Source organism: Phalacrocorax carbo, chromosome 1, assembly GCF_963921805.1.
Source record: "Phalacrocorax carbo chromosome 1, bPhaCar2.1, whole genome shotgun sequence".
In the NCBI taxonomy this organism is placed as follows: domain Eukaryota; kingdom Metazoa; phylum Chordata; class Aves; order Suliformes; family Phalacrocoracidae; genus Phalacrocorax; species Phalacrocorax carbo.
This window is the reverse complement of record NC_087513.1, coordinates 44,578,887-44,593,961: the sequence shown is the minus strand read 5'-3', so window position 1 is coordinate 44,593,961 and position 15,075 is coordinate 44,578,887. Positions and strand designations below refer to the sequence as shown.

At 38.2% G+C, this 15,075-nt stretch overlaps 1 protein-coding gene across 3 annotated transcripts in view; it reads right to left on the bottom strand.

Moving 5' to 3' along the window:
* The window catches only part of PTPRQ (protein tyrosine phosphatase receptor type Q), a 145,119-nt gene extending 130,814 nt beyond the window's left edge, over window positions 1-14,305 (bottom strand). For all 3 annotated transcript variants that reach the window (XM_064450170.1, XM_064450180.1, XM_064450185.1), the window contains exons 1-8: window positions 14,170-14,305; window positions 8,999-9,136; window positions 8,177-8,312; window positions 7,308-7,562; window positions 6,140-6,357; window positions 2,652-2,838; window positions 2,231-2,515; window positions 300-584 (exon numbers count right to left, since the gene is read on the bottom strand). In XM_064450170.1, coding sequence (XP_064306240.1) covers window positions 300-584; window positions 2,231-2,515; window positions 2,652-2,838; window positions 6,140-6,357; window positions 7,308-7,562; window positions 8,177-8,312; window positions 8,999-9,136; window positions 14,170-14,217 — 1,552 coding nt within the window. In that variant the 5' untranslated portion in view covers window positions 14,218-14,305. The remainder of the gene's footprint in view (window positions 1-299; window positions 585-2,230; window positions 2,516-2,651; window positions 2,839-6,139; window positions 6,358-7,307; window positions 7,563-8,176; window positions 8,313-8,998; window positions 9,137-14,169) is intronic.
* Window positions 14,306-15,075: the final 770 nt, after the last annotated feature.

The following is a 15,075-nucleotide window of genomic DNA, read 5'->3' as shown; positions in this document are numbered from 1 at the left end:
CTAAAACTAAATATACAAACCATAAATATTTATCAAATAGGTTGTCACTTCTTTAGCACAACTAATGCGCTTAAGTAAGTGAATAAATAAATAAGGGAATAGGTGCATTCACTCTTTTGAAAGGCCCAGAAGGTTAGAATCAGTAAACAGAGAATATAGAAAAGAACTCCCCTGACTTTCCCCCAATACCTTCCAACAAACTGCAATCTGTACATGGCCTTAAAAATACTTTAATGCCTTGTATTTTCAATTTAAACTCTCTATAGTCAAATAAAACCTCCAGAAAATGGATACATCACCTGTTGTGATTAATACAGGCTTTTCATGGCAGCTTAGAGTTCCTTTTTCTGCTACATTCTGTAAATACACCTGATACTGATGATAAGGTTTTAGATTTCCTATTACTATTGAAGTCTTGCTTTTTTCAACCGGTAACTGTTCCCAAATGTTGGTCTCAGTATCCAAAACGTTGACAACATAGTAATGAAAAGAAGCACTGGATGAATGCTGTGGAGGCTTCCACTTTAAATGTATTTCTGCAGATGAAACATACGTAGCCTCTAACTTCTGGGAGTGCAATGGTCCTATTGAATAAAATCAGGAATAGAAATAGGATAATAGCTTCTGACATGTTTTACCAGTAACTAATTTTTTTTTTCAAATACAGCCTGAAAAGCTAAATGCTAAATAGCATTAGAGCAAAATAAACACAGCAACTTTGACTGCATGTCTAACATTGATACACAGGGGAATATTCTCACTAATTGAGGTTTTCTGAATCACCCAGCTCTTTATGTAGAATTCAGTCTCCTCACTTAGGTCCTCTCTCTTGTACTTCAGTCAGATCAGAAATATCATCTAAGACAAATGGTATGAATTAGTCATGTTGGTTAAAACCTGGTCCTAATGAATTAAATGGCAAAATCTACTGAATTTCAGGAAGTGTAAGTTTTCAATGCACACTATTTCTATCAATCATTTTTAAATGGTTCTTCATTACGTCTCCTACACCTCTTCCAACAGTTCAGTCACCACTCTAAGAATTAGCAAATAATCCTATTTCTCCTTGCCTGGACAATCATATTTCTGTAGGTAGCACTGCTGCAGCTGAAAAGCTGATTTCTGAGGTAAAACGTGTATTCGCTTCTCACAGAAGAAAGCAGTAATATTTTTCCTCCATTATGGAGGTAACCTGCATTACAAGGTCTTATATACAGAAAACAAACCATCAGCTTAGGGAGCAGGGAAGCTGGGAGGCACAGGAGATGGGAGGACTTTCAAGTGCACTAAAGCAACACAGAGGAAGAAGTGAACTGTACAAAATGTACTTTCTGGAGAAAATGAACAGTTCTTTCTCCTAAAGAAAAATCTGTATTTTGTTCTGACTTCAAGAAAATGGACATCTGTCTCATCTTTGGACTGCCTTGCCAGAATTGGTAAAAATGTTGGGGCAGTACGTTTTGTTTAACTTTTGCAAATCTGGATATTTTCCCAGTACCACAAAAACAGGAAGCTAAAGAAAATCTGCACCTAAAATTGTGTCCATGAAGTAATTTTTCCTTGAGGACGTGTCCATTTGATCACCTTTAGGTACAAAGGTATTTTCCATCTCTAACAACTGGCAGGTTTCTTTTGGCTTCATTCAATTAGATTTTACTAGAACACAAGTTAATTTGTACATGATTTTTCCTTATGTTATACTGCATGATGCAGTGGGTCAAAACACAAAGTATTTTTAAACTGTGAAGCTTGTCTTAATCTTTACTGCAGATACACAGGGATATCTCTGTTTATTCCAATAAAATCTTTTGCTTCAGATTGGAATGTATGATTCTGCATTTCATTAGCGTAGCCAAAAAAATACCTTACTGCTAACTTTGTTATCTAGCTTTCCCTTTGGACATCAGTAGGAATTCTGTGAGTAAAATTATGGTAAGAATAAGCTTTTAAAATATACTTCACCGAAGCAGAATTTGTAGCTGGCTTTCTGCCTGCGGCCACTGAAAATTCCTGGGTTTTTCTACATCAATCCTAATACAGCATTTTAGCACAAAAGCAAAATGAAGACCCTGGAATCCACTACACCAACTGGTCAATCCTGGATTCAGAACTCATGTTCAGGGTTACTTATATTTTCAAACAAAATATCAACAAAAGGAATAGCACAATTAAAGGGAAAAAAAAGTGTATGGTTATCTGGTTATTACTGCTATTTATTTTTGTAACTTACTTGTTTCTACCTTCAGAATTGGACTTAAGGTAGTCTGTGCCCCTTCTGGGTTCCTTGCTGCTAATAAAAAACTATAGCAAAGGCCAGGAGACAACAGTTCAATTTTTGTTTGAGTTGTATTCACAGGCAAGCTCAGAATGTATGGCTTCCACTGATCAAAATAATACTTAATTATAAGTGCAAAGCCTGACTTAAGCCGTATGTCCATATCACTCCACATAAATACAGCTTCAGTTGTCTTGACATCAAGCACACTAAACGTGAAGTTTTCTGGTAGCAGAGGTACTGAAAAAAAAACATCAAAAATGAAAAAATCGTTTAAAATCATTAAAAACTTATTATAGTTGTATCTTCAAGATAAACATAATTGGGGGAAGGCTTTTAAAAAATAAATGTAAAAGATTGGAAGAAATATAGTTACATTCATATTCACAAATATATGGTAGCTGTATATAGCAGAAAAATCCTGTGAAGAAATAGTCGGGACCGGTGGGATCTCTCTGAAGGGCATAGCAGTCAGTTTCATTTTCTGGTATCATTGACAAAGTTGAGATACCAGCTTTTAGACAATAAGGAGATCCATCTGTCCACAAGAGCTGACCTTCTTCCTACATAGAAAAAAAAAAAACCAAAAGAAATAAAAATTCCATGTATTTTTACAACATATTAATGAATTATTACGGTTTTTGTCACTGCACGCGGAGCTCCTAAACATCCAACATTTACATACTTCATTTATACAAATTAATTATATAGAAACATTTTGAATGAAGTAAATATTTCAGTGTAAAAATCTATCCCTTCTATTAGAATAGATTACAAGGCAATAATATAATAAAAGCTACATAAAGCTAATGTACAGTGTTTGATCATTACAAAAAATCCTTTAAAAATCATTATTAATCAAATACTCGAATAAAATCACGGATGGATAATTTTCTAAAAATGTTATTCACTTAAAAAAAAAAAGGCAAAAATATTACTTAATTCGGTCTGAAAGCAAAAATAGTTCAGTTGAAAAAAATCCAGGGCTAGATTCACAATCAGAAGAGGAAGCGCTCTTTTCCCCTTTCGCCCATCGGTGGGTAGGTCAGCGGTTAGGACACTCGCTCACACCTGACTTCCAGTACCTTTTCAGGTACTTCCAGTTTCTCCAACAGAACCCCACAAATACTAGACTGGGGCAACATGATATTTCGAAGGCAAGATGCTTGTAGAATGTGCTCACAGACCCCTGGAGGGGGAGACAGGTTTCAGTCTGCACTGCACTAACATATACTAACATCTACAGGGGATCAATAATAAACCCAAACACACTTATGCACGATGTTGGAGCATTCTCAGGAGGTATACTAGCACAAGCACTTTCAGGCATAGCAAGTCTGTGGTCCTACAATGTAAAGAAATGATTAAGTACTGTAAAGGAGAAACGTTGAGGTACCACCATAATTTTAAGACTTCCATTGCTTTTCCATTTTACTAAAGATATTCAAAAGGGGGGAGGGGAAAGAATAATTTTTCCCTTTCTCTGAGAAAAACAACAAATGTTTGTTGAGACTAAGCCTATTTTTTAAATTCATCTGCTGATTTTAAAAAAAAATCAAATACAATACTGTGATGTCTTTCATTTTCCCAAGAGAGCAAAGATTTTCAGTGGTATGAAATAATTCAACTTGACTTTTAGGATGAGTTGTGTGTCTAGACTGCTGTTTCAAAAATACTATGTAGACCAATGCATATCTTTTTCTTGCACTGGCCTTCCCGGGCACCAGACTTAACTACAAAGCACAGGAAGCCACAAGATACTTCTATGATCCAAAGCTCTGTAGCAGGGCTATAAGCGAAGCCTCAGTAAACGGTCTCTTCCTAACTCTGAAGAATTGCAGAGAGTGTCAGGACAGATCTGAGGGTATCACCAAAGAGCTCCATTCACTCTTACCCAAAGCACTAACCTACATCTCCAGGGTCCCGGTTGTCTTTCACAAGAATGCTCACCCTTGTCAATGCAGATACAGATCAAAATAGGGTTAGAGAAGGAGAAACTGTGAGAATACAAATGCTACAGAACTAATCCTGCTCACAATGTCACTAACTTTTGTCAGTGTCACAGTACTTGGCATTTTTCCTAAAGCTGCTGAAGTCTTCTGAATAGGTTACACTCTGAACTTTCATTGAATTTCATAGAGTATTTCAAGTCCCACAGGTACTGAGAGAAAAAAAAAAAACTTGAAACCAGAAATTTAACTCCCTAATGGTTCAAATATGAAAGCCAAAGCAAAAATAACTGAATGGTATTTTTTATCTCAGATTTTAAACAAGTCCTGCAATTCCTAGTATATGTCCCATGATCTTCGAACTCCTGGGGTAAGTACAATCCGGTGCGAGTACAATTTGGAGTTCTCATGAGAGTAAACGACAACGATGACACTTAGAAGGACTGTAACATGTTCATACAGTACTTGAACATGCTAATTAAATACAAATATTTAGGAAAGGAGTGCTTGAAAAACAAGCAATTTTATAATAAACCCTTGCTACTCTTAAAGCAAGGTACTCATCTAGTTCATTTAACCGACTAGACTCCCACAAACATAAAAATGCATGCAATGATTAAACAGTTGACTAACAGTCAAATTCCAAAGTGGCAATTAACTCTTTTCTGTGTAATCAGTTTAAAAAGGAAAAAAAAAATGTTTCCAGCACTCTTTCCAATCTGCAAAAATATTATGCTTTAATGGGACATCTATTTCTAGCAGCCTCTTACAAATACTACCTTATTTCTAAAATACCAAGTTGGTAAAAATTAATATTACTGTGGTGTAAAGATTACAGAATTCTAAAATCTCATGCATAAAACAATATTACATGTAAAATGCTTATATTACTGGTGCTTTACTAACTAGGAAGGTTAGAGTGCTTCTCTAACCACAAACCTAGACAGATTTGTGTTTCCTCAGTTTGCACGTTATCCCACTCTGACTTGTTTATGTAGCCCCATTAAGTCATTTAACAGGGTCCGCAAAAAAGAAATTTTCTGTCTGTGACATGTTTATCACTTACCTCCTGGCCTTACAAATAAAGTTTACTTTCACTGTTTTTCACCGCATTTCTTTTAAAATTAATTTGACCAAAACAGTATTAAAAATAAATTTCAGAGTGTAGATTTTCCAAACCAAAAAACAGTGGCTTCCTCCCGCCCTTCTGATACTTACCGCAAAAGAAGTTTTCACTAAGCCTAATCACAGGAAGACTAGATCCCACATTTCTGGCAGAGTGCCTCCATCTTTCTGAGAGCTTTACCAATTTCTCTCTGTAGCTGTTCCCAAATCACACACCACACCACAGTGAGTCATTTAATAACAGCAGAGTTGGCATTAAGAACCATCATATCCCAAATATGAGGAACAGGAAACTTTTTACAAGAAATACCTCGCTGCAATCCCTCCTTCTACCGGCCTGTCCAGCACCCACCCATACTGGACAGACCGTGCTAAGCTCAACACTCAACATTTCAGACCTGCATCAAAACTGAGAAAGCCAACCCCAGACTTTGATACCCATAGTAAGTAACATACCTATGGAATAAGATTTAAAATCTGGTGATGCAGCACCACCTGCAGGTACAACAACAAACACCCCTATGAAGTACTCAAAAAAAAGAAAAAAAGAAAAAATTAACAGGTTCTGTATAAACTATGTTCTTTTTTTTTCCCCCAGCTATAGCCTGCTAAATATTTTCAGTATTTCCAAACAGGAAGAAATAATGATTCCTCCTATAACTACTAACAACTACACAAAACCCCAAACGATCTACTGCGTAGCACTTTTTATTCCAAAGAATTGGTCTCTGTATTTCAAAATTCTCCTGCTTCCATAGATGTAATAGCAAAGAAGATAAAATAGACTGACCTTTAGGTCATTAAGGCCCGTCCACAGCATGATTATGTGACTAATTGTCTGGAGATAAGACAAAATAAAATCATGTTCTTCTTCACTCCCTATGTCAAGAAGATGCGCCCCTCGTGAAGATGTTTCACAAATTTGTTGTGCCACTTTCCACGGCTTGCTCTCCTCACCCATGCGATAGCAGCTGCTCTGGAATGCCACCCACCCTTGGGAACAGGTGCCTAGAGGTGAACAAGGACAGGATTTTAAAGATATTCTGTACCATTTATGGCAGTTGTGCAGTTTGGGATTTTTTTTTACGATTACACAGATATTCTGATGATGATAGCATTTAATTCATTCACAATTGCAAACCCCAAAAATTCAGTAATTGTGAATCAACCCGCCTTCAAAATCCTGAGTGTCTTAAAAAATCTGACTGACTGAATTAAGAGTATCAGCTACAACCCACTGAGGAAAAAAAAGAGATCCGTTAATTTTTATCCTCCTCCAGAAAACAATTAATTCTTTAAGCTTAGTTTCTGAAAGTTCTTTTTAAATTTTAAAATTGAAGTTAATAGATCATTTTTTTTAATAGTTTCCTGAGGTTAGGAAAATAATTACTTCACTGAATCATACCTTCTTTTGTGTTCTTACTTTTAAAGATTTTAAGTTGCATTATCAGTGTAGCACATTTAAAGGAATTAAGTTACACAATCAATCCATAACATCCTCAGAAACCTGCCTCCTTCAGAGCACTTCTAACAAAACAGCGTAGCTAGGTTAGCCGCTCAGCAGTACAAACCCATGACTCTGAATGCTGGCAAAAAGTGTTCCAAATCCTTACCAAATTCAGGATTTTCGCTGCCATTTCATTGAAACACTCAAATAATTACAATGCCAAACCTCAACATTCACTTGACTCTATTTTAGACTGCAAAAACTGTAGTTAGCTTAAAATATTTGCACAAATTTGAATTCTTGCTCCTAAAAATATTAAGAAATGTTAATGCGAAATAACCTTTCTATGTCATTAACATTCAATTTCTTTCAGCTTTCTAGAAATGAAACAATCCACATATATTAAAAATTGCAAAAAAAATAGACTTTTTACAATTTACACTGAACTCTTCTAGAAAGTATGCAGTGCTTCCTTGCATACACTGTGACTACAAGAAACTCTAACACATACCTGTTTCAGCTTGAACATCCAGTGATTGAGACACATTTATAAATTCCAGATGTAATTGCTCAAATACAAACTTAAATGTATATAAGGTGGCAGGTGACAAATTATTCCATACAAAGAATCCGCTGGGGTTTTTTACAACCCGAGAAGTCTCATCCAATGAAACTGAAACTGAAACTTCTTTAGTCATTGCACTCCAATTAAAAGACACTGTAGTAGCTGTCACAAATGTTGTGATGTCATTTGCTGAAATTCCACCTAGCAGACCAAGCAAAAATAAATACTCTCTTTACCACAACAGAATAATTAGCTCACAGTTTTACTGCATTAATTTTTATTTTTTTTAAAAGAAGTGCTGAGGGAGGCATACACACAGTAGGGAAAGAAAGGTAGTGTGAAAACAGAAAATATCTTACTGAGCAATTTTTTATCATCATGGTATGTAAACTTATGTCTGAAGCAACCAGAAATAAAAAGTTAAGTGCACAGTTTAAGGAGTGTTTAACTGTAAAAGTACATACGTTGCTAGAATATCAGTTAAGCAATAGATGTCAAGTACAGTAACACATTAGTAGCATGACCATGAATTATTTCCTGTAGCTTGCTAAACGTACTAACTTACAGGAGAGTCAACAGCTGCTGCAATGTTTTCAACTTACTATGTATTTTCCCAATTAAGTTGTTTGTATTCAGATCCTAGACTGCATTCCAAAGCCAGTATGAGCTTGTCACGTGTACAAAGGTAATGCAATAAATTATTTTAAAGCAATTAACAAAATTAAGATTACAAAGTCCTTTCATTCCATGTTGTTAATCTTCAATATTAGACTAACTATAATGATACCAAAATACTTTTGTGCTACGCTACTTACGTGTCTTAAATGATTTTAAACTTAAGATTCGGCCGTTTTTTAGGGATTCTATTGTAATATCATACTTCTCATTTTCCTCAAGCAGAATTGTAGTACTGACAGGTTTCTGTTCCACTTTAGAAATGTTTCTAACGTTCTGCAAGGTAAAAGAATTTCTGGATCTAGTTAAAGAAATACAAACGCAATTCATAAATGAAGTTTTTAAAAGGGTAGCTTATATTACAGCATATCAAACCCAAGGCCGCAGTTAAACTGCAAAATACCCAATGCAAAATACCAAAATATTTTAGAAATCAAACTATAAACTAACACCTTCATATTAAAATGCTCCTATTTTCTTTAAGTTCCAGAACATCCTGAGCTCAAAATAAGAACAATGCCCTCCCACAGAGATCTGGGGGGTAGGGTCTGTGCCTCTTCTGGAGAAGCTGGACTCCTCCTCCACACTACAGTACGTTCAACAACTAAAACATCAATGTGCCATCAGCACTATACCAGCTACAGTAAAGAAAATTAACTCTACCCCAGACAAAGCCAGCACATGCATTCTTAACTTTGAGCATATGACTATGTCTCCTTATTCAACCAGGACACCCTAGGGTCTTTTACATCGCACTGGCTTGAACAGGACTCTGTAAGAGTGCACATAAATAACACGAATTACAGAATTCAGTATCATTTTTCCAAACTTTCTCTGTATTTGCTAATTTACATTATTGCTTTTTTTTTTTAAAAAAAACAAACACAGAATGCTATTAACTACTGGTATCTGCAGCTTAAATACATTTGGAATTACTTATCGCTTAGATTGACGAAATATACTTTTTGACCGAAAGCATCTGCACGCTGGTATGTTACAATATAATAGTCCGGATCTTCTCCTTTGGACAGTTCAGTCCACTCCATCAAAACTGCTCTAGCAGGCTTTTTCACTTGGTCACAGTCTAGACTCTTTGAACCCTGTAAGAGAAACACACACGAATGCAACTTAGTAGAAAATGCAGAAAATGTACCTCTAACTAAACAATTAAACCCTGTCAATTTTAACTACTTTTACCTAGAATTTGTCAGCTAGCAACAGTTTTTATATGGACCAGTATTACCAGCCCTACTCTGTGACACACAGAGGCTTAATCATTTTTTACAAGTTCTGCAGGTTCAGGTCCTGTTTTTCTCTCTCTCTCCAGAGGTGGCCAAACCGCGTCAGCTGACCCAAACACACCCTACTAGAAAAAAAGAAATCTGCCATCACTTCAGAAATGAGGTCAGAGATTTCACTTGTGATGTATGTTTTGCAATCACGGTTAGCAGTCAGTCAGGAGGTGGAGGTCTCAGTCCTATTGTCACATTACATAGTAAAGACCACAGCGGCATCACTTTCACAGCTTCCAAATCTCTCAGAGTAAGAAACAGCAACATTCAAGAGGTAAGGAAATAATTTACTAAACACCTCCCTACCAATCCAATTTAGGCACAGCAGTACAAACTTCTTTCAGCATTTCAACTTCTTAAAAGGTCAACTCATTCTAGACACAAGTCTTCCGTATTTTTGACACTACCTTTTTAATAACTGTACCTTCCTTTGAGGGACTTCAATTTAGCTGTTCACAGAAGCAGGTTCCTTCTATGTTTGAGTGTCATTTGGAACCAGAAATTTACAGGTTGCTTCTATCTAACAAGATATAAACCTGAATCACATCTCTAAAATTCAGAGAAATGGGGACATGTGATGCCAACCCCTATCACATACCATTTATTAAAAGATTGCATTTCTGTGTTTTAAGTTCCATTTTAATTTTCTTTATGAATTGGGATGACAAAAAAAAACCAAACCACTATTCAGCAACAAACTCAAAATGTAGTTCAAAAAAAACAAAACAAAAAATCAAGGCATGAGTAGGAACACTAGTACGCTAAAATAAAAGTTAGCATTTTCATTATTGCATCGTGTTACCCTGTAAAGCAACGTACTACACTGTGCAGGTTTTGGCTGAGAAGGGGTTAATTTTCTTCACTGTAGTGGCTGTGGTGGTCAGGGACCTTTCCAGCTTCCCGCGCTCTGCCATGTGGGCAGGGGGCGGGGTGGGGCGGGGCCATGGCGGCTGACCCCGACTGGCCAATGGGATGTTCATTCCATACCATGTGACACCGTGACCAGTACATTAATGGGGGCAGTTGCGGCTGGGGGACTAGTGGTGTCAGGGTGGTGGGCAGTGAGTGGCTGTGTCATGTGTGGTTTGTTTCAGTGGTTCATTCCCCTTCCCCCCCCACCCCCAGGTTTTGTACCTCTTGTTGTTTTCCTTTCCATTGTTTTTTTGTTGTTGTTGTTTTACTTTAATAATTAAACTGTTCTTATCTCAACCCATGAGCGTTACCCTTCTGATTCTCTCCCCCATCCCACTGGTGGGGGAAGTGAGCGAGCGACTGTGTGGGGCTGAGTTACCGGCAAAACCACGACAGTCTTTTTTGGCACTCAACATGGGGCTTGAGGGTTTGAGATAACAACAGCTGCTGGTCACAGCACCATGTTGTCCTTTTTGCAGTTGGTGTCGAAGATTGTTGTTGGTTTAGTCTGTTGTGTTCTGCTGTGATTAGTAATGTTTTGCCTATGAGGTTTGTTATGCAAACACTTGTTTTCAGCTTTATCTGCTGTTTGGGGTTTTTGCTGAAACCGTTACTGTATTTTGGATACCACCCTGTTGAGGCAATTAGCAATTATGCCCCCTCCTCTGAGAAATTTTATATGGAGGAAATACAGAATAGTATCTTTGCAACTTTCTTCTATGATGTCTTTGCCTTTATTACAACAACCTTTCTGTATTTTGAACATCCTTGGGTAGTTAAGATATACTTATTGTTAATTTTTGGGCATGTTGTTTTGGTTTTGACTAAGCAACTTAAGATTATCACCCAGAAATGTGCCCCAAAGCTTGATAATTACAAGTGGCAGACAGGTGGGATAGCATGGGCAAATACCTAGGGCAGTGGGCACCCCAGTGTTTTGGAGTTTCACCCCTGAACAAGTGCAGAATCCTGAAAAACCAGTAGAATATTTGGAGAAAGTATGTTGTTATGCTGGGAACTCCAGAGAGACACAGAAAACTGCAGTGTGCTGGGGCCTGGCCCATGCATACCGAGCTCTGCTCAACAGTATTCAGTGCTCCCAAGGGGAAGAGAAGGTCTCTGGATTGAAAGGCAAAGTGACAGGCACTGCAGCCACTCAAACCCCCAGGACAAGCACTGCAGCCACTCAAACCCCCAGGACAAGCACTGGAGCTGACTCAGAGTATCAAGCCATGCCAGTATCAGTCACCCTCATACACAAGAAGAAATATTGGAAGCGGACATCAACTTATTTAGAACGGGATGATGAAGAAGCAGGGCCATCACAAGGAGAGGAGGAAGAAGTTATAAATGAAATGGAGACCACCCAATCCCTGTCCTTGAGCGAGTTGTGAGATATGCGAAAAGATTTCAGCCGTCATTCAGGTGAGCGCATTGTCACCTGGCTGCTCCGATGCTGGGATAATGGGGCCAGTAGCCTGGAACTAGAGGGAAAAGAAGCCAAACAACTGGGATCCCTTTCTGGGGAAGGGGACATTGACAAAGCAATTGGAAAAGGGACGCAAGCCCTCAGCCTCTGGAGGTGACTCCTGTCCGGAGTGAAGGAAAGGTATCCCTTCAAAGAAGATGTTACATACCACCTAGGAAAATGGACAACTATGGAGCAAGGCATCCAGTATCTAAGGGAATTAGCTGTGCTTGAGGTGATTCTCTTCCCTGCCCCACTGGTGGGGGAGTGAGTGAGCGACTGGGGGGGGGTGAGTTGCCGGCTAAACCACAACATACACACACCCAAAAAACCCCAAACATAAAATTACAAAACACTCAGCTCTTTATTTGTTAACACAACATATTCTTGGATTCAGTTTGGTTTAAGGTAGCTTCCTTTAATGAAAAACTGACATAACTATAAACCTATCAAGATCTTAATATTCAAGGTTTAGATCACACTTTATAAAGTATAAACTTTATAAAGTTTATAAAGCAGTTAATCTCTACAAACCCTGTATAAGAGGGTACATACTACCTCTTGGTAGCCCCTGAATTGACATACTAGATGAAATTTGATGGCATATGCAAAAGCATTTAAGGATATTAGACATTTCCAGGAAAAGCAGCAGGCTTTTAATTGATGGGTGTATAGCTGGCTTCACTGAAAAAAAATCTAGTCAAAACAATACAAAGGGTAGGAAAATCTGGTTTTAAAGATAATTTTTAAAATTGTATGTCAATAATTGAATTTTAAAGTTTAATAATTTTCTACTGGCAGCAATAGTGTATGCCATTTTACTGTATATAAACACATACTCCTAGACCTAGAAACAAGAACAAAATTAGCAAGCGTACACCAGAATTTTACTATACTTATATCTGATGAGAAGGATTTAAAATGTCTCTCTGTTGCCAGCACCTTGCCAGTACTTTTTAGACCCTTACCCAAAGACTGCAGAAAGGTAAAAAAAAAATTGAACTGATCAAAGGTTCAAATCTGACCTAAGATTCAAATCTATCTTCAGCTACATACCACCTAGGAGATCTAAACAACAAACATGTATTGACTTCCACTATCGACTATTTCTCAACATATGACTCGAGTAAGATTCTCAATCTGAAAAAGAGACACTTGAGGGGAAATACAACAGGGGTCTATAAAATCTTAAGTAGCCAGAAGAAGTGAGCAGAGATTGATTTTTTTCACTTTCTCTTCAAGTACAGGAACTGTGAAGGATGAAACATAGCTGATATGATCCAGATTCAAAGCAGACAAAAAGAGGCAGTTCTTAACACAATAGTTTATCTGACAAAACTTAAAATGAGTACTAAAAGTTTCTATAGGCTTCAGAGGAGGCCAGACAAATTCACAGAAGAGAACAACACTGCACAAAATGCACAGTAACTACATCTGTCTCAAGAAGTTCTTAAGCTGCAAATGGTGGGAAACAAACATAGGATAAGGTAATTCTCATATTATGCTGTTCTTACAGATCCCCAAGGAACTGCTTTTTGCCACTGCTAGAGACAAGATACTGAACTTGCTGAAGTTCTTATTTCATCCCACACCACCAGCCTTAAAAGTCTGGCACTCTCAAGCACACTGCAACTGCCAGGGAACATCCCTGACTAAGGCAGATCACAGACTGATGCATTATGGCTTCCACAAAAACTACCTGTTCTCAAGCCCAAAGTTGGCCAGCCCAACTGCACACTATCTGGATACTCTCAAGGAACATACCAGGAGGTATATTGCAACACTGCACCGCCCCAGCTACACAGCGCTCTTCTCCAAAGGAAGGGAGTGGTATTTGTACCAATAATGGACAGAGGTTTGAAATCACCTTTGCAGCAAAGCATGTCGAGCAAAATGTAAAATAAAGCCCACACATACAAACTCTAACTACAGATAAATACGGAGAACACTATTACAAAGTATATTAGAACAGTAAGCAGGAAGATACATGTGGTTCTTTTAATAACACCAGATTAAACCCAAAGGGCTAATCCACAAATGGCAGTTTTGGATCAGAAAGCAAAATACCTCTTGCACAAGTACACTTCCTAAAGGCATAGACAGAGTGTGCCGCTGGGTACCTGAGAATCTTGAATTTCCATCATTGCAATGCAGCGTTCAAAAGGTGAATACTTACACAGCAATTGCTGTCCTTGCTTAGGACTTAAAGTTTCTGGGGCCCGTTACTTCTTCTGGGGAACAACACTAAACCAGAAGGAGCAGGCAATAAAGCAGATTAGGGATCTCAAGAGACCTTCCAACAATTTAAATAGAAGGAAGACTGAGAATGTTCAATAGCAACAACTGAGAGCTCCCTGTGTCTGCTAGAATGACAAAAAAGCAGTCCAAATCATGAAACATCAATTTTCAACGTTCAATTAAAGTATCTATCCACTTTCAGAAAATGAAATATTTTCTTTACCTTAAATAAGTATTTTAATAACAGCAGCAGCAGAATTGCTTGATCCATAGAGAAACGTTATAGTCCCAGCGTCTCTTATGTGAATCACAACAGCTTCAGAACAAAATTGTGTTAAATATTCTAAGACATAAGAAAAGAAGAACTAAGACTAATACGTGTATTTATACTCCACACAGATACAGCTGCAACCAATGGTGCACCCGAGATTTGTATTTTCACCCTGGTCCTGCCTCTTCCCACGCCTCATATAGCACTTCCACAGATCAGCAAAAGGCTGTTCTCTAATTTCACTGAGCTAGGGATGTGCCTGTTGTTCATTAGTCAATTAAAAACCCCTCAGTGTAAAAAATGTCAGCGTTTTTTCAAGTTGTACTAGTGATTAATGGATGGAAAGCAGCGGAACCCCTTGGACTTTTGAGACTCCGCCTGTTTTCCACCGTACACATCTCTAGCAAGTTGCTCCTTTATCAGCATTCAAAATCAGCCTTAAAACAGTTTTCTGTGGAAGCACTGATCACGCCTGCACAACCATTGATACGCCTTGCTAAGGCGCCCAAGAAGAATAAATATAAACAGTGTAAGTTTGTGATAATTTCTGCTAAATTTGCTCATCAGAAGACAGGTGCACACCAGTACGGCACCAGAAACTGCACGAACAAGTCTAAAATTGCTTCTGGAAAAGACAAAATCCTATTTCTCAATATAAAAGCAGAGTGTACGACTTGCCTAAGTCGCACGCGAGACACTTATTAGAGCACTTCTGACATTTCTAGTCAGTAACTGCAGGACCCAGCAGGCGGCAGCGAGGCGGCCACCGCCACCTGCTTCCCCGCCCTGAGGGAAGCGGCCGCTCCCCCTCCCCGCAGGAGAAGCGGGGGCAGGCCCTCTGCTCGGGCCGCCGCCCTC